Raw genomic sequence first — 27951 nt, 5'->3', positions numbered from 1 at the left:
TAGCAATTATGGAAACATGGCTCAGGGATGGGCAGGACTAGCAGCTTAATGTTCCTGGATACAAATGCTACAGGAATGATAGAAAGAGAGGCAACAGGGGAGGGGGAGTGGCATTTTTGATAAGGGACAGCATTACAGCTATGCTGAGGGAGGATATTCCTGGAAATACATCCAGGGATGTTATTTGGATGGAACTGAGAAATAAGAAAGGGATAATCACCTTATTGGGATTGTATTATAGATCTCCCAATCGTCAGAGGGAAATTGAGAAACAAACTTGTAAGGAGGTCTCAGCTATCTGTAAGAATAATAGGGTAGTTACGGTAGGGGATTTTAACTTTCCAAACATCAACTGGGACTGCCATAGTGTTAAGGGTTTATATGGAGAGGAATATCTTAAGTGTGTACAAGACAATTTTCTGATTCAGTATGTGGATGTACCTAATAGAGAAGATGCAAAACCTGACCTACTCTTGGGAAATAAGGCAGGGCAGGTGACTGAGGTGTCAGTGGGGCGCACTTTGGGGCCAGCGACCATAATTCTATTTGTTTTAAAATAGTGATGGAAAAGGATAGACCAGATCTATCCTTTGAAGATCTAAATTGGAGAAAGGCCAATTTTGACGGTATTAGGCAAGAGCTTTCAAAAGCTGATTGGAGGCAGATGTCCACAGGTAAAGGGACGGCTGGGAAATGGGAAGCCTTCAGAAATGAGATAACAAGATTCCAGAGAAAGTATATTCCTGTCAGGGTGAAAGGGAAGGCTGCTAGGTATAGGGAATGCTGGATGACTAAAGAAATTGAGGGTTTGGTTAAGAAAAAGAAGGAAGCATATGTCAGGTATAGACAGGATAGATCGAGTGAATCCTTAGAAGAGTATAAAGGAAGTAGGAGTATACTTAAGAGGGAAATCAGGAGAGCAAAACGGGGACATGAGATAGCTTTGGCAAATAGAATTAAGGAGAATCCAAATGGTTTTTACAAATATATTAAGGACAAAAGGGTAACTAGGGAGAGAATAGGGCCCCTCAAAGATCAGCAAGGCAGCCTTTATGTGGAGCCACAGAAAATGGGGGAGATACTAAATGAATATTTTGCATCAGTATTTACTGTGGAAAAGGAAATGGAAGACATAGACTATAGGGAAATAGATGGTGACATCTTGCAAAATGTTCAGATTACAAAGGAGGAAGTGCTGGATGCCTTGAAACGGTTAAAAGTGGATAAATCCCCAGGACCTGATCAGGTGTACCTGAGAACTCTGTGGGAAGCTAGAGAAGTGATTGCTGGGCCTTTTACTGAGATATTTGCATCATCGAAAGTCACAGGTAAGGTGCTGAAAGATTGGAGTTTGGCAAACGTGGTGCCACTGTTTAAGAAGGGCAGTAAAGACAAGCCAGGGAACTATAGACCGGTGAACCTGACCTCGGTGGTGGGCAAGTTGTTGGAGGGAATCTTGAGGGTCAGGATGTACATGTATTTGGAAAGGCAAGGACTGTTTCGGGATAGTCAACATGGCTTTGTGCATGGGAAATCATGTCTCACAAACTTGATTGAATTTTTTGACGAAGTAACAAAGAAGATTGATCAGGGCAGAGCAGTTGATGTGATCTATATGGACTTCAGTGAGGCGTTCGACAAGGTTCCCCATGGGAGACTGATTAGCAAGGTTAGATCTCATGGAATACAGGGAGAACTAGCCATTTGGATACAGAACTGGCTCAAAGGTAGAAGTCAGAGGGTGGTGGTGGAGGGTTGTTTTTCAGACTGGAGGCCTGTGACCGGTGGAGTGCCACAAGGATCAGTGCTGGGCCCTCTACTTTTTGTCATTTACATAAATGATTTGGATGCGAGCATAAGAGGTACAGTTAGTAAGTTTGCAGATGACACCAAAATTGGAGGTGTAGTGGACAGCGAAGAGGGTTACCTCAGATTACAACAGGATCTGGACCAGATGGGCCAATGGGCTGAGAAGTGGCAGATGGAGTTTAATTCAGATAAATGCGAGATGCTGCATTTTGGGAAAGCAAATCTTAGCAGGACATATATACTTAATGGTAAGGTCCTAGGGAGTGTTGCTGAACAAAGAGACCTTGGAGTGCAGGTTCATAGCTCCTTGAAAGTGGAGTCGCAGGCACATAGGATAGTGAAGAAAGCATTTGGTATGCTTTCCTTTATTGATCAGTGTATTGAGTACAGGAGTTGGGAGGTCATGTTGCGGCTGTACAGGACATTGGTTAGGCCACTGTTGGAATATTGTGTGCAATTCTGGTCTCCTTCCTATCAGAAGATGTTATGAAACTTGAAAGAGTTCAGAAAAGATTTACAAGGATGTTGCCAGGGGTTGGAGGATCTGAGCTATAGGGAGAGGCTGAACAGGCTGGGGCTGTTTTCCCTGGAGTGTCGGAGGGTAAGGGGTAACCTTATAGAGGTTTACAAAATTATGAGGGGCATGGATAGGATAAATAGACAAAGTCTTTTCCCTGGGATCGGGGAGTCCAGAACTAGAGGGCATAGGTTTAGGGTGAGAGGGGAAAGATATAAAAGAGTCCTAAGGGGCAACTTTTTCACGCAGAGGGTGGTACATGTATGGAATGAGGTGCCAGAGGAAGTGGTGGAGGTTAATACAATTGCAACATTTAAGAGGCATTTGCATGGACACATGAATAGGAAAGGTTTGGAGGGATATGGACCGGGTGCTGGCAGGTGGGACTAGATTGGGTTGGGATATCTGGTTGGCATGGACGGATTGGACCGAAGGGTCTGTTTCCACGCTGTACATCTCTATGACTCTAAGTGGACTTGCCCTGGGAAATTGCCCCATAGTGTCCAGGGATTTTCATGTTCGGCGGGGTTAGCCATGTTAACGTGGGGTACAGGGACAGGGTGGGGATTGGGTCTGGGTGGGACGCTGTTTGGAGGATCACTGCAGATTCAATTGGCCAAATGGTCTCTTTCTGCATTGTAAGGATTCTATGAAAATTTCTACAAATAACTCAGTTAATCCAGTGTGCATTGATGGTTGAATACGAATCATTCACGCAGTTCAAGTTGCTCTGGAAACTTTTCCAAAAGGTTATAGTGTGGCACTATGGATAGGATGGTGGAAGCTCAAACATTTTTTCCATTGCAAAGCTAAACAGATATCTTACTGTTCTTATCACTACTTTGAAATGTGTTAAAAGAATTGGCAGGTTTATACTTAGCCTATTTCATTGCATTGTAAACACACTAACCTTGGTTATCAACTGCTGAAGTAAGAGGGAGCTTTGGGTTCAGAAACAGGAATAATGCACAAGACCTCCCGTATCATGAATTAGGCTATGTTAAAAGATATAGCTTCCCGCAACTCAGACAGCATGTGCATACTGCCACAATTTGACTGATTGCACTCAATTCAGCGGAATTATAACAGCACTGCAGAACAGTCAATGCAGTCATTCTGTGGAACATAACAGGTTAAAATCATTTTACTTCACATTGAGAATAGTTTTCTGGCCATCAGTTAGTCTGGAAATTGAATTATTTCTTTCTGACAATTGTAAATCATTTGAAATTGCATTGGATACTTTTCCTATATTTTGCACAACAGCCTTGTGCAGCAATTATAACCATTAAATTTTAGTATAATTGGCAAATCAACACATTATACATTGGCAGTCAAAATTAATATTTACAACTATTTTCAATGATTTACCCTGATGGCAGTATTAATTAATCTCGATTCTGTACCCTATGATGAGACCAAGCCCTATTTCCACATGCACACTTTAATAAGTCCACAAAGTGACAAAATTATAAAATGTGAAGTGTGGTTATTAACATGCATGTGTTTTTCAGATCCTGACAGGAAAATAAGCTATAAACAGAAAAGATAAAGGGACGTTTAAGAAAACGTTTTATGATTTTAGCAGTTAACTCTTCACTCCAATCTATGCTTTAGCCTTAAAGAATGAATCTATGATCTCTAAACTAGATCACTTGCATACTTAAATATATATTCTTTCAATCTTGTTACACTTACTACTATTTTAATGTGCTATTTCAACCATTTCTGATATGCAGCAGTTCTGAAATGTACCAGTTAAAATTTGAGCAACAAAAAACTTAGCTCTCAGAAAAAAAAAACTATTTATTGCCAGGAAATTCAGATTTGATAACACTTGTTCTCAAAGATTATGATATCCTTTGGGTTATGGAGGAATTCAATGAATAAATAGGAAAGTAACAAAAGTTAGTGTTTATGCTTAAATTAAATTAACATACAAACACTTGACACTGTTAAAATGAAAAATACCCTGTATGAAATATTTCCAAGTATATTGAGACAAAGATATAGGTTATATTCTGTTTGACAATTGCATCAGATTCAGTGGACTTAAAATTATATTTGACTAATATTTTACTATTGTTATGAAGTTGAAGGTGTGTACTGTATCGTTAAGACAGTGTGAAAGCTGGCAAGCGTGTACTGGAGAATTAAAAGATATAACTTTAGGATGTAACCATTGGCTCTAACGTAGATACTAAGCGAAAGTGAGCATTGCAGATACTGAAGATCTGAGTCAAAATTAGAGTGGTGCTGGAAAAGCACAGGTCAGCCAGCATCTGAGGAGCAGGAAAATTGATGTAAACGTCGATTTTCCTGTTCCTTGGATCTTGCCTGACATTCTGTGTTTCACATTGGTTAAATTTGAACTGATCAGTTTAAATTATGCCCAAGATACTAAAACCCAATTGAATTTGAATTTTACTGTTTTGACAATGTCGAACCAATGAGACAATCCGATGTTTGGGTTATAAAGAGAAGGCATTTTGGACAGTTAGTCCAAAAGCACACCACTGTCAGACAGACTGCCTGAAAAGACTTTATCAAAGGTACCTTTTTCATATGAAAAGTCTGTGCAGCAAAGACCGAAGACAACCCAGGAAGATTTACAAACAGAGGAAGATCGACACCAGAGATGACAGCCACTGTCTGGTTTTGAAAATTGAGTTTCTGTAAATTTAATAAGGCCTTTATTGAATCAGTATATTGTTATAACGTGGGAGGGATAACAATCTTTTAAGAGAAAGGAGGCATAGGCTTGTAAATAGTTGTTGTTTAATGTTCATTTTAAAGAATAAAATTGATATTTTTTGTTAAATAGTGGAATTTGGGTAGTTCTCTGTCACTCATACGTTAACAGATTATGAGGAGTGGTTAGCATTTCTGTGTGTTTGGTTTAATTAGCAGAAGGGTTTACCACCGTGTCATAACACTATTCAATGCTGTGAAATTCATTGACAATCACGTGTGAGATTGTCAATTCTAATGATGAGTGTGCCATTTGTTGCAGTGTTTAGGAAATTATGTAATTCCTTTAAGAATCCCCTGCAATATTAAATGAGCTTCATGCTTGACTTCTGCAGCAAAAGGCCCAAGAGACTGTCACAGAAAAGGCCAGAGTTTCTAAGTACTGCAAGAACATGCTGCTTAATGATGAAAAAAACAATTAAAGCACAACTTTTCCACAGGTTTCTTTTCATAAGAGATAATTATATTTGCCCGAATGCAAAGAAAGGCAGATTTCAGTAACACTATGACATTATCCTACATCATAGATAAAATTAATTAGGTTCATTGTCTCAATCTTTGATTACAGAATCTCTAATACAAAATGAAATTCTAAAATTAAAAAAAAAGTACAAACAAAATTATGTTTCAGGATTGTGTTATTCCACCTGGGTACTGTATGATTGATAGCAAAGACAACCTTTCATAAAGGGCCCATGTGAAATTTCTGGCAGATTTTAAACAGTTGAATTTTGTTGTGTTTACAAGCAAGTATGCTAAACACACCCAATAACTCAAATTAATTCTGGTTCACAAAACAATAACGTTTGCTAATACCAAGATCTGATCAGAATTTCAGTTTATACAGTTATTAACAACTGAAAGTTGACGGGTCAGCATAAACTGCTAGCAGACCATAATGTGCTGCATAATTAGAACACAGTTAACTTGATATCACTATGAAAGAATTCTTTTAAAATAAAGATCAGCAGTAAAACTTCTGCACAGTTTTAAATCCTGAATCTGAAGTTAATTCAAGTGACAAATGATGTTGGACACAATACATGAATAACTCTCATAGTGAATCACACAAGTACACAAACTGACTAATGTTTCTTTTCATTACGTCTTGTGATACAGAAAAGCTTCCTCCCCTCCCATCACTAACCAGTTATTGTCTGCATGTACTAATACTAGTCTAGCACTGACAATCATATAGAGCAAGGAAAACCCCACAACAATGAGTTGATTAAGGCAATTTACAGTTGTAATAGACAAACTAGCCGATTTAGCTGATCTTAATAAATGCACCAGTTAGAATGGACTTCTGGTTCTGACCATATTTTCAATTAACTTTCAAAAGGGCATTCATGTTTAAATTTTTAGCTATTTCTCGTTGTGTGTCATGCACGGTCCAAATAATCATGTATTTTTCCAGTAACCATTTCATTTGCTCTTTCAAATTCCTTTTTCCAGTTTATTGTGTTCTAATCTTTTCTTGTACTCTGAATGGCTCTCACAAATGGGCATCACAGCTATTTCTTGCCTGTAAAAAGCTGAGGGCAATAGTATTAAGGCAAGTCAATGTAAAGTAGGCTGCAGCTAAGCACTGTAATCATGTGGATACAAAAGTTGGTACAATACAGATCATATCAACATAAAGAAATGATATACCAATGGGAGCAAAGGCCAAGAGACAACAAGCTGCACAAGGTGTAGATTGGGGCCTGTCAGAATTGAAATGGGGGTGGGGGGACTGAGCCTAGAAAACTTGTGAAAGAAAAGCAGTCGATTATTTGTCAGGGCAAATGTAAAAGCACCTAGGAGCACTGATGAGTTATGATGTGAAAGAAGTGTACATGCTAAGTAACATCCTATCATATTACGGATTTTGTTTTGACAGATAATAATAAATACAACAAATTTCTTAGTGGAGTTGTACAAAATGCAAGATTCTGTGGTCTTTTAAATTGTTATTAACTCCAAAGTTAGTACAAAGCACACCGACCTTTCCAAATTAATTTATTGCAACCTTTCAAAATCGATTAGCAACAATTTATTCCAGGACTCTTGACATCCATTGTTACTTACATAAACTGATGACAGATAATGTAGTGATAATGGATGAGCAGCACTTGGAACTTCTTTTCAAACTGAAAAGCTCTCTGAAGAACTGACTTTGAGGTAGAAAATTCTGACAAGTAATGATGCAGCCAACAGTCAAATGACTTTTATCACATCAAATAGCATTTCAATGAATGGAGTCCCATATTAAGAAATACAGTGGAACTTATGGACAAAGAGGTAAAAGAGGATGGAAACACTCAAAATCCTGAGATGTTACAGAGTCATTTACAACACAGCAAGTGGATATTTGGCCAATTAGGTCTATGCTGGTCCTCTGTCACACAATCTAGCCAGTCTCAGTCCTTCATTCTATTCTATTTAGTTATTTATCAATCTATTCTGCGCAAAGTAGAATAGTGATGAAAAAAACCTGAAGGAATTAAAGGATTCATATCATGTCAGCAAAAGTTAAATGCTGATATAATAATGGAAAAAATTTGAAGATTTTAAAAATACAATTAATATTTAATGTATTAAAAACATGACATTTTTGAAAAAAGTAACAGTAGCCAAAACTAGACTTGTACATAAGGCACAGATAATAACTTGCACTGTCCTACTGCGATTCTCTAATCCTTCATTTCTTAACACTGTCAGTAAAACACAGGCTTCTTCTTCCATGCCCTCAAGGTCATTCCTCGCTTGTCCAAAAGGCCCACGTTTAGTTCCCTTCTACTTCCACAAATTTGCTGCCTCATTAAAACTGTTTCCATATGTACGCCAACTCCTTCAACTTTCTCTTTCTCTATCAAATTCACGGCTCCATGATTATTGTGCGAATGGCCAACCAGAATCTTTTGGTACTTAAAGATTATGGATATATTAGAGAACTCAAAGTTAGAGAATGGATTCTAATACATATTTAAATCATGCCCTGTAAAAAAAAGCAAAGAATTGGCTCCTGAGAAACACCAATTTATACTTTTCTCCAGACTAAACAATAATAATTAATTTCTCCTTATTTTCTGTCCCTTATCCAATCGAGCATCCACATTCCACTGCTCCATAAATCCAAATAACTTCAGTTTTGCTAACAAAGCTATTAGGACTTCAATATAAAAATAATTGAAAAAGAAAATCAAATATTTATATAAAACAGGCTGTTGATAAACTACTGGTCTATTTTGTGCTATGGTCATTCATCCCCTTCAGCTCCTACTTTTGTTTCACTACAAGTTGACAACCCATTGGGATTCAATTACCTGCATAACACATTGTGTTTCACGTGTTAAAACATGGCTTACCTTTTAGAACAGTCATGATTTGAAGACGCCGGTGTTGGACTGGGATGTACAGAGTTAAAAATTACAATACTAGGTTATAGTCCAACAGGTTTAATTGGAAGCACACTAGCTTTCAGAGCGTCGCTCCTTCATCGGTGGTAGTGGAGGGCTCAATCCTAACACACAGAATTTATAGAAAAAACGTTTGCTATAAATTCTGTGTGTTAGGATTGAGCCCTCCACAACACCTGATGAAGGAGCAACACTCTGAAAGCTAATGTGCTTCTAATTAAACCAGTTGGACTATAACTTGGTGTTGTGTGATTTTTAACTCTTTTAGAACAGCGCATTCTCCACTTTACCATGAACAACACTGTAGGTAACTAGCTGTTTTCTATACACAAAATCTAGCAAGGACCCGAAGGACTAATTCACTACATGAACAACAAATGTGAGGATTAAGTTACGGAATATTGAGAATATATTCAAAAGAAGCTTAGTTTTAAAAGTGCACTGATGAATAGTGGTGTCATATATAAGCAGGTTATGAAATTGTTTTATCAGTTCACAGCACTATACATTCACATGACTGAAAAGCAGAAAAAATCCATAACTTTTTAAAGATTCATCTACTGATATCAGTTGCATACAAGTATGAGTTACAGAAGAGTTTTTCAACTTTATTCATTCAGAAAAGTTAATTGACTGTCATTTCACTTGCAAAGACAGTAAATAACAAATGCACTTAATCCTTCTTTGTTATTATTCAAATCATCAGAAATAAATGACTTAAGATTAATGAGATCACAGACCCATGAACCAAACATACCCACTGATCGCTGCCCATACTCAACCTAAATACCTAAATTATTATATTTTTCACACGTAATGGAACATGCAATGCATAAGCCCAAATCAAGGCTACAAACTTTGTTGATTTGCTGGAAACATTGAATGCATTGGTTCAAAACTGGCCTAAGTTTCAACGAGCATTAAAAACAATGTTTCTTTCACATTAAAGCTAAGATATTTTAAAGCAGAGACTAACAAAGAAGCCTTAATACAGTTCTACAACATTCACCTGGTATGTGTCCCAGAGTCGGATGGTGCATCGGAGAGGCAGCTCCCTCATCAACAAATTATTCATCCACCGGAATGCAAATTGCAGATACTCTACTTCGTATTTTCTAAAATGAATATGCACTTGCTCTATGGGGAAAAAATATTGACAACAGTTAGCACATGAAATTCACCTTCAACCATAAAAAAATTCTCATCACCCATTTGTTTTTAATGCTAGTTGAAACTTAGGCCAGTTTTAAACCAATGCGAAGTGCAGCTGGGTCACAAAGCAGTAGGTAACAGGTGCAACTGCACAAATTTGCTAATTTCAATCAAAAATGGCACAAGGAGAATTACGGATGTTTTCCATATTTGTGGTTAGGGAATGAAGTTTGTTTAGATTTACAACATTGACTTCTACCTAGTAATGCTAAAATGTAGACATTTTTGAGCACATATTCTGCTCAGTTGTGATGGTTCCTGTTATTGAATATCTTGACAATACTCAATGGGAAATGTCTGCAGGAACCTTCTAAGTGTATCCCTCCAGTAGTCAATAACACGCTTTATTTCTACATACCGCTGTGCTTTTTGTCAAAAATATTTTTGAGAAATGTTATGTTGGTTTTCCATTTAAGGCCAATTCAAATGAAAATTTGAACTGGCTTCAACTAGGTGGCCACAGCTGAAACAGGTGAGAACCACATTGAAGCATCTAAATCAATATCCCAAGTCACTGATTAAAAAGTAGTCACCAACATTACCTAATCATTGTAAAAGTATATCATACCATACATTTTCTAGTACAGAAAAATATTTACTTACTGTTTTCACTACAGATCCTGTTCCCCCTCAATTTCATGAGTTTGCGTGTTTGCAATTTTGCGAAATTAAACCTGACAGATTTCTTGGATTGAACCAAAGCTTGGCATATCAGTATTTAAATGAGTTTTTTTTGTAATAAAAGAGAAATCAACATTAATGGAGAGTCACAGCTTTTGAACCTTTGTTTTTAAAGGTATCAATGGCTCAAATGGCAATTATAAGGAATTAAGTATTTTAACAATTTGCCACTTCAGCTACTGGATGAGAACAATACAATATTCACATTCGATAGCTGTGAAGACTACTGCAAATTGAATGAGGCATCTCTTCAAGGTTCAGATAAAATTGAATTTACTCTCCACTCACTAGCAGTAAATTGCAATTTGTGAAGTGTCTGAGGCTTTTTGTAGTGCTGAACTAGCAATCATAACTGGGAGGTTCCAGACATAGTGAAAACAGCATTATGCTTAACACTGTGCTTAAAATAAAAATCACATGTTTTTCCTGGACTTACAGTAGTCCTGAGCATAAAGCATACCATAGACATTCATGACACGTAATCAATTCAACTCCATTCTTTGGTTTCTCTAGAAATCACTTTATTTGTCACCTCCCAAAAGGTTAATAAGCAGAATAAATTTTCTTTATAATTTAATCCATAACCACCAATTGTTTTTTTTTAAAGAATAGATAAATAATATTTCATTATTGTTAATACAGTGACAGCAGCATTTTTTCTTGCCCTTCCCCCAGTAACTGCAGATTTTATCAATCGCCTTAAAAGTATATCTCTGGAATTTATTTAAAAAATGTACAGAGTCGTAGAGATGTACAGCATGGAAACAGACCCTTCAGTCCAACCTGTCCATGCCGACCAGATATCCCAACCCAATCTAAGACTCAAAGGGTACAAATGAAACTTGAGTTTGCAGTTATTTTTCCCTCACTGAAAAAAAATTACATATAAGTACAGTCTAAATTTAGTACAATGATAAATTCCAGAAAAAGTCACAATTAGGATTATTATTCCATTAATATCCACTTTATTTAATGGATATTTGTAAATTATGCTAACTCCAAAAAAGATCATGATTTAACTTAACTCCACAGAAATTTCAACTGAAACTTAATTTCCTTACCATTTGGTTAATGGCATGTGTCAATTCTACTACATTCAACTGAAAAAAAAAAGCTCAAACTGCACCAGGTATCAGAAGCTACCAGAGAAATGGAATTGAAATTTGGACATTAGAATAGAACACAACACAAATAAACTTACGGTAACATCATAGTGAAGGTTAATTTTAAGAAGTTGGTACTGAACAACAAAGTAGAACCTGAGCTTTGCCGATACTGAACATGCTACAAAGTGTGACTTGTTGTCAGTATTGTGTCAAAACTGCTGGGGATGGCAATAATCAACTTGAAGGAACAAATTCTTTAATTGAAAAATTAAACCTGACAGATTTATGTAACCCAAGAAGCAATATATTTTCTTTATATTGTACAACCTTACACAGTCTCGTTGTACCTCATATTATTGCTTTTCAAAAAAAAATCTATTTTGCTTTGTAAGTAAAAAAAAACTCAAACTGCAGTGAATGGCTTTGGAATAAACAGCTTCAGCAAAAGTAATAAATAACAACTATACATCAGTTCAAGTCAGTGATGGAATGATTCTCTGCAACAGGTTAATATGGTGTTATATTGACTATTGCATTGTCCTGACACTATTATGTAACCACTGCTGGAGCCTAGAGTCTGTGATACAATGACACTTGTGACACAGAGTGTAACTTGTCAGCAAACTGATCAGCTTTTTATTATGCTGCAAGTTCTGCACAGCTCCAAGATTCTTCCCACATCATGAAAGTTAGTAATATGGCAAATATCAATTGTTAAAAAACCATATCTATATTTACTAACCAAATAATCAAAACATTAAATTGAAAGTCATGTTAATCTGTGACTGATGTTTGCTAAAAGTAACCTGTGTGTATAACGGATTTTAATCTGCTCTTTTTTAACAGGTTAGTTCAGCCTTGGGTTTTAAATAGGCTCACGCTTCTCCCAAAAAGAAAGGAAATTTACTTCATATATGTTACAGTAATTCAGACACACATCTTGATAGCACAATGAATGATTTACTCCCATAAATTAATGATCAAATTTATATTCCACCTTCTTGTTCAAAATTCTGTTTTCTGCTGTTCCACTGAAGAATTCTGTTGTCCTAAGAGCTGTCCCTTTTTTTGCCATGGGAAATGAATTTTTGAATCATTTTAAACAGCTGATTTGTGCCAACTAGAGTTCAAAATAAAGCAGTAAACCACAATGACTCAATTTCACTGCTGCTGCATTTGCTGAACAACAGCATGCCATTCTCTATTATTTCAAAGCAGTTCACTGCTGGCTGAAATTTTACCTCTCACAATCAAATGGGAGCTCCAGATGCCGCAACACTTGTAATAAATAAATCACCCCATTCTAGTTTGATATCAAGCCCAGAGATGAATGTCGATTCAGCATTAAAGATATATTATGAGGGTTTCTGTAGACTCTAATGTTTATGACAAGAGTAAGGAACTACATTATACTCTCAGCTAACCGACAATTACACCATTTGAACCACAAGTACAGATTCAATTAGATCAGTATTCACAGTAATCCTTATGATAAAACTAAGAAACACCTGGCATTCAGTTGGCACCTTCCTTGCAAGTCGGAAGCTGGGAACTTTGAGACTGTAACTAGCATTAAATTTCAATATTTTTTAGAAATATATACTGTAGAATAATGTTCATCACAGCATTCCACGTACCCTATCAGGAAATCTTAACAAAATTTCACACTCAACATCATTTAATCGTAGTCATTTCTAGTGATCTGCATTTCAAACATTCAGCCATTATTAAACGCCTAATAGTGATCTACTGAAATCAATTATCCTAAAATGAAACCACATATCTTTCCAATCACATCAACTGTTGTCATTTATTTTCCTTTAAAATGCTCAGCAACACCTGAAGTCACTAGAAATCAACTGACAAGGAATAACCCTGGAATAAAAGCTTTAGTGAGCAAAATTAGGGTGCATGGTATTGGGGGCAAAGTACTAACTTGGATTGAAAGTTGATTTGCTGACAGGAAACAAAGAGTAGTGATAAACAGCTCCATTTCGGAATGGCAGGCAGTGACCAGTGGGGTACTGCAGGGATCAGTGCTGGGACCGCAGCTTTTTACAATATATATTAATGATATAGAAGATAGTATTAGTAATAACATTAGCAAATTTGCTGATGATAATAAGCTGGGTGTCATGGTGAAATATGAGGAGGATGTTAGGAGATTACAGGGTGACCTGGACAGGTTAGGTGAGTGGTCAGATGCATGGCAGATGCAGTTTAATGTGGATAAATGTATGGTTATCCACTTTGGTGGCAAGAACAGGAAGGCAGATTACTACCTAAATGGAATCAATTTAGATAAAGGGGCAGTACAAAGAGATCTGGGTGTTCTTGTACACCAGTCAATGAAGGTAAGCATGCAGGTACAGCAGGTAGTGAAGAAGGCTAATAGCATGCTGGCCTTCATAACAAGAGGGATTGAGTATAGAAGCAAAGAGGCTTTTCTGCAGCTGTACAGGGCTCTGGTGAGACCAAACCAGGAGTATTGTGTGCAGTTCTAGTCTCCAAATTTGAGGAAAGACATTTTGGCTATTGAGGGAGTGCAGCGTAGGTTCACAAGGTCAATTCCTGGAATGGCAGGACTACCTTATGCTGAAAGACTGGAGCGACTGGGCATGTATACCCTTGAGTTTAGAAGACTGAGAGGGGATCTGATTGAGACATATAAGATTATTAAAGGATTGGACACTCTGGAGGCAGGAAGCATGTTTCCGCTGATGGGTGAGTGCCGAACCAGAGGACACAGCTTAAAAATATGGGGTAGACCATTTAGGACAGAGATGAGGAGAAACTTCTTCACCCAGAGAGTGGTGGCTGTGTGGAATGCTTTGCCCCAGAGGGCAGTGGAGGCCCAGTCTCTGGATTTATTTAAGAAAGAGTTGGATAGAGCTCTCAAGGATAGTGGAATCAAGGGTTATGGAGATAAGGCAGGAACAGGATACTGATTAAGGATGATCAGCCATGATCATATTGAATGGTGGCGCAGGCTCGAAGGGCAGAATGGCCTACTCCTGCACCTATTGTTGATTGTCTTTCTCACTCTTGAAATAATCTAGAGAAGGAAAAACATTTTTGAAGTTACAGACAGAAAACACAGAATTTAAGAAATGAACTTTGTTGAGTACAAGGTATTTTTCCAAGCCCCAAATGCAAGTATTATTCATTATTATACTAACTAAAATTAATTATGTGATATAGTATTTTTATTGTTCGATTATCTTTGGAATCCCTGTACTGCTGCTACTCTCTCGTCCTTCCCTGTCCATTCCCTTCTCCCCAATGATCTACTTCTGCATGTTAGTACATATCACTATCCTGTCTTTCAGTTTTCCTCTGTTCTCTCTTGCTCATCTCACCTTTTAATCTTCCTCCCATTTCCTGCTATCTCTACCTCCCATGCACATCTATCACACCCTTTCCTTATTCCTCCTTCTCAATCTGATTGCTCATCCACATCCCTCTCACTTCATGGCCCCTCTCAACTCCCCATATCTGTCATCAATCCCTACCCTCAAATCCCACTTCTCTCCTAACAGCTCCCCCCCATTTCCTTACTCAACAACCTTCTTTTTACCAACATTCCCACCCCTCTTTACTTGCTCCTATTACTGTAAAGCACTAGCTAAAACCAGAAATGATTCTGTTTCAGATTGGCATGGGATATGATGCAGATGGTGATGAAAGGTAGTAGGGGGTTACAATGGCTTTGGGAGATGGCTTGGAGTCTATGGTGGTATGGTGGGTGGGATGGTGATGGTGGGGTGGGGAGAGAAGCAGATGCAAGGTTGGTAGGTTGGTACGCACAAGATCTGTCGCAGCAATGTTTCCAGTAGGTGTGATGGAAATAGAGTGAGAATTGCATAGTCCCAAATTCCAGTGGGTGGGGGTGAGGTTTGGTGGCGAATTGGAAAATTGTGGCTCTGGGACATGAATTAGGTCATAGAGATGTACAGCATGGAAACAGACCCTTCGGTCCAACCCATCCATGCTGACCAGATATCCCAACCCAATCTACTGCCACCTGCCGGCACCCGGCCCATATCCCTCCAAATCCTTCCTATTCATATACCCATCTAGATGCCTCTTAAATGTTGCAATTGTACCAGCTCCACCACTTCCTCTGGCAGCTCATTCCATACACGTACCACCCTCTGCGTGAAAAATTTGCCCCTTAGGTCTCTTTTATATCTTTCCCCTCTCACCCTAAACCTATGCCCTCTAGTTCTGGATTTCCCGACCCCAGGGGAAAGACTTTGTCTATTTACCCTATCCATGCCCCTCATAATTTTGTAAACCTCTGTAAGGTCACCCCCTCAGCCTCTGACGCTCTAGGGAAAACAGCCCCAGCCTGTTCAGCCTCTCCCTATAGCTCAAATCCTCTAACCCTGGCAACATCCTTGTAAATCTTTTCTGAACCAAATTTCTTTCCTTATTCATAATTCTTAGCTTTCTCTCATCTCACTCCTGAAGTGTAATCCTTGCTGGGATGTTTAATTTCCTTGGGCTGTAGCACATCTTGGATGAAGGATTACACACTTCCTGTACTACTGTGACTTTTTCTAGCATCCTCGTGAGCTCTTTGTTGTTGTGGGTGGTGTGCTGCTGGCAGGGAAAAGTGTAGGTCCCTTGCACCATCTAAGATCAAACTGTCCCTCCCACTCCAGGATCTCAATGGTCAGATACTCAAAAACAATGGCCAAGTTACCAGTGACTATTGGGAAGGGAATTCTTGGTTTAGTTTCAAGTCAGAATGGCGAGCAGTTTGGAATATAACATTCAATGGTTGTGGTGATTCCCATAAATCTGCTACCCTATGGCCTTCTAGGTGGCGAAGATTGTGAGCTCAGAAGATGTGCTGTAGGAGCTTGGAGTTGTTGAGTTGTGATCTTTCAATTTTGATTAAATACAATTACATTTAATTTTATCACACTCATATTATTCCAAATGTTGCCATATTCATTTTGCTACTTATGTTGTTATATTTAAAAAAAAAATCACCTCTTCCAAACCCATTCATTTGGCAGAGCACCCTTGCTTTGATCTCACAAAGTTGGTCACTGTTGCGGAGTGTGCACAGAGACACAAGCGAATTATCAAAAGGAATGATAGCATGCTAGCTGAAATGGAAGGGGTAAGAGAATCACTTGGGGAAGTTTTTGAAAATACTTCCTAAAGATTTGTTTCGTGTGATACTCTACAGGCTAATGAGCGGCCATGAAAAACTATTCACCCTATTTTTCAATGTTAGGTTGTTGCATGCTCAAAAATAAATTTCCAGGGTAAATATAAAAGTTCTTCTGTTGATTGCATGGTTGCAAATGGTTTGAATTATCTTGCCCCAATTGATTGTTATCTGATAAGCAGATCGGGTTGCAAGTCAGCATGGCTTTGTGCAGGTCTGGTCACCTAGAAGATTAAGATGCCCGGGACCCATGGTGACATGGCCTTTTGAATTCAGAATTGGCTTGTCCATAGAAGGCAGAGGGTAATGGTCAAAAGGTGCTTTTCAGGTTGGAGGTCTGTGACTAATGGTGCTCCACAGGGATGTGTACTGGGACCTTTGCTGTTTGTGATATATATATAAATGACTTGCATGAAAATGTAGATGAGTGGATTAATAAATTTGCAGATGATACAAAGATCGGTGGATTTGTGGATAGTGTGGAAGACTGTAAAAGGACACAGCAGGGTACAGATCAGTTGCATATATGGGTGGAGAAAAAGCAGATGCAGATTAAAATCTGGGTAAGTGTAAGGTGGCGCACTTTGGGAGACCAAATGTTAAGGAAAAGTATACAGTTAACAGTGGGACTATGAATTGCATTGATGCTCAGAGGGATCTAGGGGTTTAAATCCATAAGCTCCCTGAAAGTGGCCATGAAGGTAGATACGGTGGTAAAGAAAGCATATGGCATGCTTGCTTTTATTAGTCAGAAAAATCAGTACAAGACTCAGGATGTTGCACTGCATCTTTATGAGACTTTGATTAGGCCACGTTTAGAGTACTGCGATGAATTCTGGTCGCCAGGAAGAACATGGAGGCTTTGGAGAGGATGCAGAAGGGGTTTACCAGGACGCTGCCTGGATTAGAAGGTTTGAGCTATAAGGACAGGTGAGAAAAACTCTGGTTGTTTTCTCTGGAACGGCAGAGGCTCACGGGAGACTTGATGGAAGTCTATAAAATTATGAGATGCACAGATAGGGTTGACGGTCAGAATCTTTATCCCAGAGTTGAAATGTCTAAAACCAAGGGGCATGCCTTTAAAACAAGAGAGAGAAAATTCAAAGGAAATGTGAGGACCAAGCTTTTTTAAAATGCATAGTGGTAGGAGTCTGGAAAGGGGTTGTGGTGGAGGCAGATACGATGAGAGCATTTATGGAACTTTACGATAAGCATATGAATATGCAAGAAATGGGAGAATATAGACCAGGGTCAGGCAGAAGGGTTTTGTTTAACATCGTGGACCAAAGGGCCCATTCCTGAGCTGTACAGTTCTATATTCAACATTCTATTTCTATTGACTCTTACAACTATTCTAAACACTCACATAGACACATTTAAGAAACTGCGGGCACTAATTCACTTTTCCTTTGTTGGTCAATCATTGTGATACTGAGGTCCATCTTTCCTGCTGGGTCGCAGTTTCTCAAGCCCTAGTGATCACTAATAATTTTTCAACACTACTAAACACTTCCACAAAATCATGACGTCTTTTTGATATTTTTTAGCACTGGTTGTGGATCTTAAATTGGCACTATTTTATATGATCAGAACACATTTCAAATTACACTACCTGATGCCCATTGACAGGCCATTCGACACAACAAGTCCATGCCAGTTTTTATATCCCTCCCATCTTTCCTCTGCTAAATCTATCATTCTGACCATTTACATCCTTAGCTCCCCTGTGTTTCTCTCACTTTTCTTTGAATGCAATTATACTGCTTCCAATGGTTGCAAGCTCCACATTCTCACTACTCATTGTGTAAAAACATTTATTTTGAACTCCCGACTGAATTTCTTGGTGACTAACTTACTTGTCCCACAAATAGGGCCATCATCTCTGTATCCACTCTATCAAACCTTTCATCATTTTAAAGACAGCTACTCAGTGGTAAAGAACTTGAATATCGCTGAAATTAGAGATGTGTTGCCAAAACTGATCATCTTGGACGCATCACAACGAAACAAACATGTCAAATTTTCAACAATTTCAACAGAAGAAAAGGCTGCTGATGTTGGCAAGTTAATCTGATTGGCCAAGGTATTACAATGGAGAACATTGGCTACAGGGAATGATGGGCTACTCGTGCTTCCAGGTAATTAAAACAAAGAGCAAACTCTAAATATATTTCTTTATCTGAGAATAGATCTCTGTGGATAAAATACAATGCTAGTTCTAGCTGCCATAAATGAGGTAGATTGATCAAAGTAAATTCATCACTAGTGTAGCTTTTGGAGCACTCAGGATTGTTCCTTGCAGAGTCAATTTACGAGTCCTCATAAATGCAAACCACAAAACTTCATAACAGTTTTAAAGACTTCTAGATCTTCCTTCTTTTTTCTTAGGGGAAAGAGACCCACACAGTCAATCCTTTCCTGATATACATATCCATGCATTTCTGAGATGACATTTGTAAATATTCTCTGCATCCTTTCCAGTGCTTCTATATCTTATTTATGATATGGTGACTGGAATTGGACACAGCACTAAGTGTAGTCTAATCAAGGTCAAATGAGGGTTTAGCAAAACTTCACTCACTTTTTAATTTTAGTCCTCCAGAAATAAAGTCTTGTGTAGTGTCCAGGTACACAGATCCTTGAAAGTTGCCACCCAGATTGACAGGATTGTTAAAAAGGCATACAGTGTTTTAGCTTTTATTAATAGAGGGGTCGAGTTCCAGAACCATGAAGTTATGCTACAGTTGTACAAAACTCTGGAGTATTGTGTACAGTTCTGGTCACCCCATTATAATGAGGATCTGGAAGCTTTGGAAAGGGTGCAGAGGAGATTTACTAGGATGTTGCCTGGTATGGAGGGAAGGTCTTAAGAGGAAAGGCTGAGAGATTTGAGTGTTTTCGTTGGAAAGACGGAGGTTGAGAGGTGACTTAATAGAGACATATAAGATAATCAGAGGGTTAGATAGAGTGGACAGGGAGAGCCTTTTTCCAAAAATGGTGATGGTGAGCACGAGGGGGCATAGCTTTAAATTGAGGGGTGATAGATATAGGACGGATGTCAGAGGTGGTTTCTTTACTCAGAGAGTAATAAGAGTATGGAATGCTTTGCCTGCGACGGTAGTAGATTCGCCAACTTTATGTACATTTAAGTCGTCATTGGACAAGCATATGGAATAGTGTAGGTTAGATGGGCTTCAGATTGGTATGACAAGTCGGCGCAACATCGAGGGCCAAAGGGCCTGTATTGCGCTGTAATGTTCTATGTTCTGTGTGTGTAAGGGACTTTTAAAATCTTGTTAAACTACGGTTCAACTTTTAATGATTGACGTATATACAGATATATCTTTGTTTCTCTATCCCACCTAGATTTGCTCCATCCAAGTAATAAGTGACTACCTTGTTCTTACAAAAATGCACCACCTTAATTTGGTCTCTGTTGTCAATTATGTGCCTCTTCTGCCAGTTTATTGAGATCCTCCTGTAGCTGCTGCCATTGTCTCACAACATTGACTACCTTTAATACTAATGAAGGGCTTTTGCCCAAAATATCGATTTTCTTGCTCCTCAGATGCTGTCTGACCTGCTGTGCTTTTCCAGCACCACTCTAATCTTGACTTTAATGTCCAGCGTCTGCAGTACCCACTTCTACCCCCAATACTCCTTGATTTAGCACCATCCTCAAAATGTAGAAATTGTTTTTGAGTTCAAAATCTAAATTATTAACATAAACTGTGAACACTAATAGTCCCAGCTCTAATCTTTCATGAACACAAATTCACACCTTCTTTGGAATATTAATACAATGACTACATATTTCAATAATGTCCCCATTTAATAAAAGTCTGACATGTTAATTACAATGCACTGAAATGATGACATCATTCAATTTTCTACATTTATAAATTTTGGACGATTGATACATTAGTAATTAGTGCCCATTGAAAAGAATTGTTATCAGCCATCAATCTGTTGATTTATAGATTTAAATAAACCTGAGCGCTGAGGCCCAAGAATAGTTAAGAGGTTTACTAAGCATGCTGACTATGACAGGCTCTTTTACTCTCTCAAGACAGCTTGCTCAACCAAGTAGAGAACTTATGTTGCATCCCCTTTAAGGTCAGTTTATTGCGATTAGGAATATAGAATAAAACTGTCCACAGTATTCAAATTACAATAGTTTATCAGAAGTCTATACAAAGTGCAGCAAGACTTCCCTACTCTTACCCTCTAAACTGCTTGCAAGAAAATCTAACATATCCTTTGTATTCCTAATCGCTTTGTGATTAGTGCACCAATATTTCTCTATCTTCGACCTTCTTAAATAATATCATGCCTTTCTACGCTTGCAGTCAAAATGGTTTATCTCCCTACATTTTATTTCATTTACTACCTTCCCACCTCCTCATTTAACCAGACCAAATCCCTGTTCAGACTTTTTAAACAGCCTCTCATGTTAATTTTCCAACTAGATTTCAGTAAATATGAGGGATTGCGCACACTTTCCTTATTTTAAAAATTGATATAGGTCGGGACTAGCTGAGTCCCAAACACTGTTGCATTTGTGACATAATGACAGTTACAACCAGCCAACCCAAAAGCGACATATTATCAAATAATTACCAATAAGATAAATTAAAATCATATACATTGGATTAAGATGGAAGTTTAGATTTCATAAATTTTTTATAAACTTGAAACTTAATATATAACCATTAAGAATAGAGATGCTGAACTCAATGCTATTACATTTCTTTGAGGTTTTTCGTAGTGAGATGAAAAGCATAAAGGTAGAAATTTACATGAATTCAAGTGATTTCTGAAGATTTCCATCTGCAGGGGCATAAAAAGGTACTCTGCAAAGGAGCAAGAAACTGTGGAAGTGATTTCATGATTTCCACTTTTAATTATGCAGATGAGGAAGCCAGTTGTAACGATACTGGGCACTTATAATTGGTTCTCATCACAACCACACATATGAATGATTAAGATTTTCTCGTTGTCCTGTTATACCAATTACCTCAATTCTTAATATGTTTTCATTTCTTATTTCAGACTAAATGGCCTATAGGACTCTTTCTTTTTCTCTATCCTTTCTGGAGAAATAGGGTGGCATCTAATTCCATTAAATCCATCAAGTTAGAATGTAGGGAAATTTTGGAAGCTGAAACTAATATATCCACTCATCTCTTACTGTTCCTGCTAGGATACAGTTAAAAATCATACAACACTGCTAGGATATGAACCATCTGATCTAGTAAAGCTGACTTGCAACCAATTTGAAATGAGCATACTTCACATCAGTATAAAAACCTCCAGTATTACAAGGTGCTATGACACAGAGGCAAACCTTTTCTGTTAGTTAAACCAAACACCCAGAAAAGCTTGCATCACATCTGTTAAAATAGGAGTGACAGAGAATCCCTAAATTTCACTATTTAAAGAAAATAACATCAATTTATTTTCTAACTCTAAAAGCGTACACTACACAAAAACTAATCACAAATCTAAGCCCCCCTTTCTCTTAACTGCTTACTATCTGCCTCCAACTCTATAACAATATGCTGTTCCAATAAGACACTTCGTAAAATTATATCAACTTAATTTCAAAACCACACAGTTTCTGTTTTTTTCTGTGTCTTCACTCATCTGGCTGCTGATCTCCCTGGGTCATCTTCTTTCTTTTTACAGCGGGTATGTTTCAAATGAAAAGGTATCTTTGACAGAGAGTGTTTCCTAATTTCTTGGCGAGCAAGGTGTTAGATGGGCAATTAGCTCTCCAGGAGTTTCTTTCTCTGTGGCAACTGCTCTATGACCAATTTTCAAAATGTCTGCATTCTTATATCCTCCCCAACATCAGATCATCTCATTGGTTTGATGTTGGCAAAATAATAAATTCAAACTCAACTGGGTTTTTGGTATCGAGGGACATAATTTAACCTGATTGGTTAAATTCTAATTGTTGTCAAAACAGTAACCAAAACTCAGCTATTAATTTCAGAGCCAAATGTTACACATTTTCAATTTTCCAGCACACTCTGAGACTAAGTCTTATACACAGGTGCTTTTAATCTCTCAGTTCAGAACAGCATTCAATCTCTCTGAAAGGGACAGACATACCTTCAACCTCACAACAAAGGAAAACACACAACAGAGGGCATCCAAAATAAAATGCAGATCATGTTGAATACAAAGATATATTTCACTCATAAGAGAAACTCAGCAAATTATTCTGTGGTTCTTAACTGTGAAATTTAGTTCGCACTCGTGTAACTGCCCAGCAGCAGAATATGATTAAATGGATCCCAGCTAGACTTATTTATATTATTCAACAATACAATAATTCCTTATGAAGGACATCTCCACAATGCATCACATATGCTACGCAACTTGTTATTTATAAAACATTTGTTCCATGATGGAAAATTTCAGGGTCAATTTTGATCGATTCAATTTTATCCATGCGAGTAGACTATACTGAACTTCTAGGAGCTATTTATTTATTACTTAATGCTTTCATTTGTATCGTTGTGAAAACAAAAATAGCAGACTAAGTCAAAACTATGGGGTTTGAGTGCTTTAAAGAAATACAAGCAGAGTAAGTGACTCAACACTAACAAGGAATATTAGATGAGCATTAAGTAAAACTTCAACGTTGCAATTAAAATTACAAAACTAATTTACTGTAAGCACAGAGGTTTAATCTGTCACAATTATCTGTATCTTGGAAACAAGTTTGAAGCATCTCATTCAAAACTTTGCAATTTCCTGACCCTAATTCAGCATGCAAAACTTCATATCTCTTGAGAACCTAAATTGGTCCATTTAAAATGGGAACGGTAATTACAGAAATTACAGGAGGGAATGTTACTTAATTGCAGTCCATCCTTCACTGTAATGTGACTTACTAAAGAGGATTATGGAAGGTTTTAATTTATTCATAGTCATTGAATCATAAAATCTCAATAGTGTGGAAGCAGGCCATTTGGCCCATCGAGTCCACACTGACTACGTTAAATTCCAGCCTCGAGCAACTGCCTGTGTGGAATTTGCACATTCTTCCTGTCTACGTGGGTTTCCTCTGGGTGCTCTGGTTTCCTCACACAGTCCAAAGATGTGCAGGTCAGGTGGATTGGTCATACTAAATTACCCACAGTGTCCAAGCATGTGCAGGCTAGGTTCATTAGCCGTGAGATATGCAAGGTAAATAGACATGGTAGGGAGCTGGGTTCAGACTGGGATGCTCGTCGGAGGACCGGTGTGGACCTAATGGGCTGAATACACGGCTTCTACATTGTAAGGAGTTTATGATTCTATGATCGGTGCACATGCAACTTTATTGGTAAGCCAAATCTGGTCTCAAGATATTTTCACTGATCGTGCCAGTAAAGGAAACATCTAATTGTTTCAAATAATTTGCTGACCATTCAATATTGTTTTGAATGTCTCTTTGCTGCTACCCAAGTTTAAAGTAACTGAGAAAAGGATTGACAGCTCCTTAAACAAATGAAAAAACAAAAGCTTCAACCCAAATTAAGTTTGCAGATAACACCAAAATTGGAGGTGAAGTGGGCAGCAAAAAAGGTTACCTCAGAGTAAAACAGAATCTTGATCACATGGGCCAATGGGTCAAGGAAAAGCAGATGCAGTTGAATTTGGATAAATGTAAGGTGCTACATTTTGGAAAGGCAAATCAGAGCAGGATTTATAAACTTAATGGTAAGCCCCTTGGGAGTGTCGTGGAATAAAGAGAACTTGGAGCGCAGGTTCACAGTTCCTTGAAAATGGAGTCACAGATAGATAGGACAGCGAAGAAGGCATTTGGTATGCTTTCCTTTATTGGTCAGAACATGGCGTATAGAAGTTAGGAGATCATGTTGTGGCTGTACAGGACATCGGTTAGGCCACTTTTAGAACACTGTGTGCAGTTCTGTTCTCCTGCCTATTGGAAGGATGTTGTGAAACTTGAAAGGGTTCAGAAAAGATTTACAAGGATGTTGCCAGGGTTGGAGGGCTTGACCTATAGGGAGAGGCTGAAAGACTGGGGCTGTTTTCCCTAGAGCATTGGAGGTCGAGAAGTGACCTTATAGAAGTTTATAAAATCATGAGGGGCATGAACAGGGTAAGGGTAAATAGACCAGGTCTTTTCCCTGGGGTGGGGGAGTCCAGAACTAGAAGGCATAGGTTTAAGGTGACAGGGGAAAATTTAAAAGGAACCTAAGGGGCAACTTTTTTATACAGAGGGTAGTACGTGCATGGAATGAACTGCCAGAGTAAGTCAAGGAGGCTGGTAGTATACAACATTTAAAAGGCAGCTGGATGGGCACATGATTAGTAAAGGTTTAGAGGGATATGGGCTAAGTGCTGGCAAATGAGGCTAGATTAGTTTCGGATATCTGTTTGGCATGGAGTTGGACTGAAAGATCTGTTTCTGTGTTGTACATCTTTGTCTCTACATGAGAATATTTCATGATTATACATAATATCTAAGTTATTCTGTTTAGAAATAATAATTGATCTCTTTCTACAACATTTTAGGTATCCTGAGCAGAAGAAATATATTTCAGCTTAAAAGTAGTAAATATTTAAAAAGCTGACTTTGTATGACAAATTACTGGAAAAATTCAATTTCTGTCTTTGAAAAGACCTGATGTGATCAGAAATTTCTCTTTCTTTACATTTTATTATCTAGATCAAGATGTCATGCCATTGAACTGCATAAAATAATTGAAAATGCTAAATTTGAAAACGGAGTCACTCATTTTAGCCAAATTAAATTTATTTTACACTCAACAATAATAACTTGGCAGAGGTGTAAACAATACTGCCACTCAGATTATCCATTATTGAAATAGATAACATCCAGAATTACCATCAATTCGGCTAATGAGTTCTTCAAGTGCTTTGACTTTCTTCTGAATCCCTGGTTGTGCAAAAGTGTAATTATCCTTTAGAGAAACAAGAAATAAAAATTGATTAAATAGTGCAATGGTATTAATCATTCTTAACTCAAAAAAAGTTGTAATACAGGGTGTATTTAGTCTCCCCCTTCTCATGTTTTCTACTTTTAACACTGATTTGTTTTAAATTTCCTCTCTCCTCATTTAACACATAATACCTTGTTTTAACATCCCTTATTTTCTGATTTGGTCATTGTGTCATCACGGAGGACCTTAGATTGTTCTGGTAAAATGTAAAGGAACAAATTAAATAAGTTTGTTTTTAAAAACTACCATCGCATTTTTTGTACCAATACAAACAATAAGTCATTCAAGTAAAGTGTCAGAGGTTTCACAGAAACATGGAAATCACTCCTTTGAGAATGCTCTGCCATTTAGTATGATCATGGCTGATCATCCAACTCAATAGCCTGTGCTTGGTTTCCCCAACATTTTTAGATCTCTTTAGTCCCAAGTACGATAACCAAATTACATCTTGAAATCATAGAAATATTGCTAAAATTGCAAGACTTTATAAAATGGTCGGCTCTTATAATGTTTCCTTTCAGTTATGGTGAAATGGAATATCCTGAATAGAGCGATGGTGAGATTTTACTAAACTGTGCCAGGAAGAGGAGCTTTTTTTTTGGTTACCATGGGGAAAGGAGACTAAAACTTATAAAGAATTAAGTGATACGTTTCATATTTTGAAAGAAGGAATAACTAATGTTTTGTGTTATCCACCAAACAAGGCAACAAAATGAAATAATTCCGTGACAATTTCAGAAATGCTAGGTGCCTTCTTGATATTTGCTGAGACAAACTGCTCAGAATTATTATCACAACCTCTGGAACAGGTGGGACTTGAACCAGGATTCCTGGCGCAGAGATAGGGATATGACCGTTGTGTCACAATAGTCCCTGCACATTCGCTTCATGGTAAACCAAGACTGCTTCAGAGAAACATGACAGTCGTGCTGTTCAGTGGAGTTGTACTTGAGAGCTGGATTTTTTGACCAATTAGGGATTGGGCTCTGGAGAGGGAGGGGGAGAACTTGGTATTTGTACTAAACTGTAGTTCAATGGAACTGTTGTAAATCATGGGAAGTCTTCAGCTGTGTAATTCAACTTCTAAATAGCTGTCTATTACACATGGTAGCATAGTATTTTTGATCTCTACAGGGCGGAAAATAAAGATAGCAGAAGGCAATCTCTGTTTACGACAAAAGCAAAGGTCCTGCTGGCTTTTAAAGTGAAATAACTGCGACATGCTGCAGGATTATAAACTATGATCACACACCAGTCAGAATTAGAGCTGTATGAGTAATGGAAGAGCGAGGTGGAGATATGGAATTGGGTCACTTCAAGCAAGTTACAGTTTTGGTTTTGTCATGACCAGGAGGGACTAAGATTAGAAACAAAGTACTCTTGGAATGGGATGTAGATACTAAAAATTCTAACACATTTCATGGAAAAAAATTTCAAAAAAAGGTAGCTTGTTGGAAGCTATGAGGCACGGTCCATATTTGAATAATTTAAAAAGTTGACAAGACTTCCGTGGAAGAATATATCATCGATTCTGAGAGTTAACGTAAATGACCAAAGAAATTTTATATTCTTTCTGGAAATTCCTGAGTTTGCGTCAATTATTGGATTGTGCATAAATCACACAGGTGAATAGGCATTTAGTTTTGATGTGTGTTCAACTCTGTGGTAATGACTCTCTTTTGGGGCAAATGACTGGTCTCAAAAGGTTTTGGGGGAAACAAACCATTTTCAGGACATATTGGAAATTCCGCAGTGACTCAGAGAATGAAAGATTCCATGATTACTGAAACTCAAAATCAGTTGGCCTAGTTTCAGGGGTGTTATACAGACACAGAATTGCTGAAACATTTTATGAAGAGGGTTACCATTAACAAATTTCTAAATCAAAGGAAAATACAAGATTGAGCTGATAGCTGACAATGAGTATAATGATTTGGAGGAGCCGGAGTTGGACTAGGGTGGACAAAGTTAAAAATGACACAACATTAGGTTACAGTCCAACAGGTTTATTTAGAAACTGTTGGACTTTAACCTGGTGTTGTGTGATTTTATTTTAAACTTAAATGAGTATAATGACCAGGAATATCTTAGTTGCTGATTCATTCAGTTGTGTCAGATAGTGGTTGTAACCTGTTATTTAGAAACACTTGTCAAAGCAGACAAAAAAAAGTGATAGAAAAAAAAACCCTGCTTTTGATTCAGGGAATCATAAAACATTACCATCATTAAAGATACTCGTCCTCCCATTTGAAAATGCAGAACTGTGACATTTTATCAATATCAATGTCCTTTAGAGCAAAAATAC

General features: G+C 37.8%; 1 protein-coding gene across 3 annotated transcripts in view; it reads right to left on the bottom strand.

The window, feature by feature from the left end:
* The window catches only part of LOC122563198 (TBC1 domain family member 22B), a 314506-nt gene that overhangs the window by 66851 nt on the left and 219704 nt on the right, over positions 1-27951 (bottom strand). For all 3 annotated transcript variants that reach the window (XM_043716741.2, XM_043716742.2, XM_043716743.2), the window contains exons 10-11: positions 25532-25607; positions 9488-9615 (exon numbers count right to left, since the gene is read on the bottom strand). In XM_043716741.2, coding sequence (XP_043572676.1) covers positions 9488-9615; positions 25532-25607 — 204 coding nt within the window. The remainder of the gene's footprint in view (positions 1-9487; positions 9616-25531; positions 25608-27951) is intronic.

This window comes from Chiloscyllium plagiosum, unplaced genomic scaffold, assembly GCF_037043375.1.
Source record: "Chiloscyllium plagiosum isolate Xiang-an unplaced genomic scaffold, Cpla_swu_hap1 HiC_scaffold_26, whole genome shotgun sequence".
Classification (NCBI taxonomy): domain Eukaryota; kingdom Metazoa; phylum Chordata; class Chondrichthyes; order Orectolobiformes; family Hemiscylliidae; genus Chiloscyllium; species Chiloscyllium plagiosum.
The sequence above is the reverse complement of the archived record's forward strand: the minus strand, read 5'-3'. Positions and strand labels throughout refer to the sequence as shown.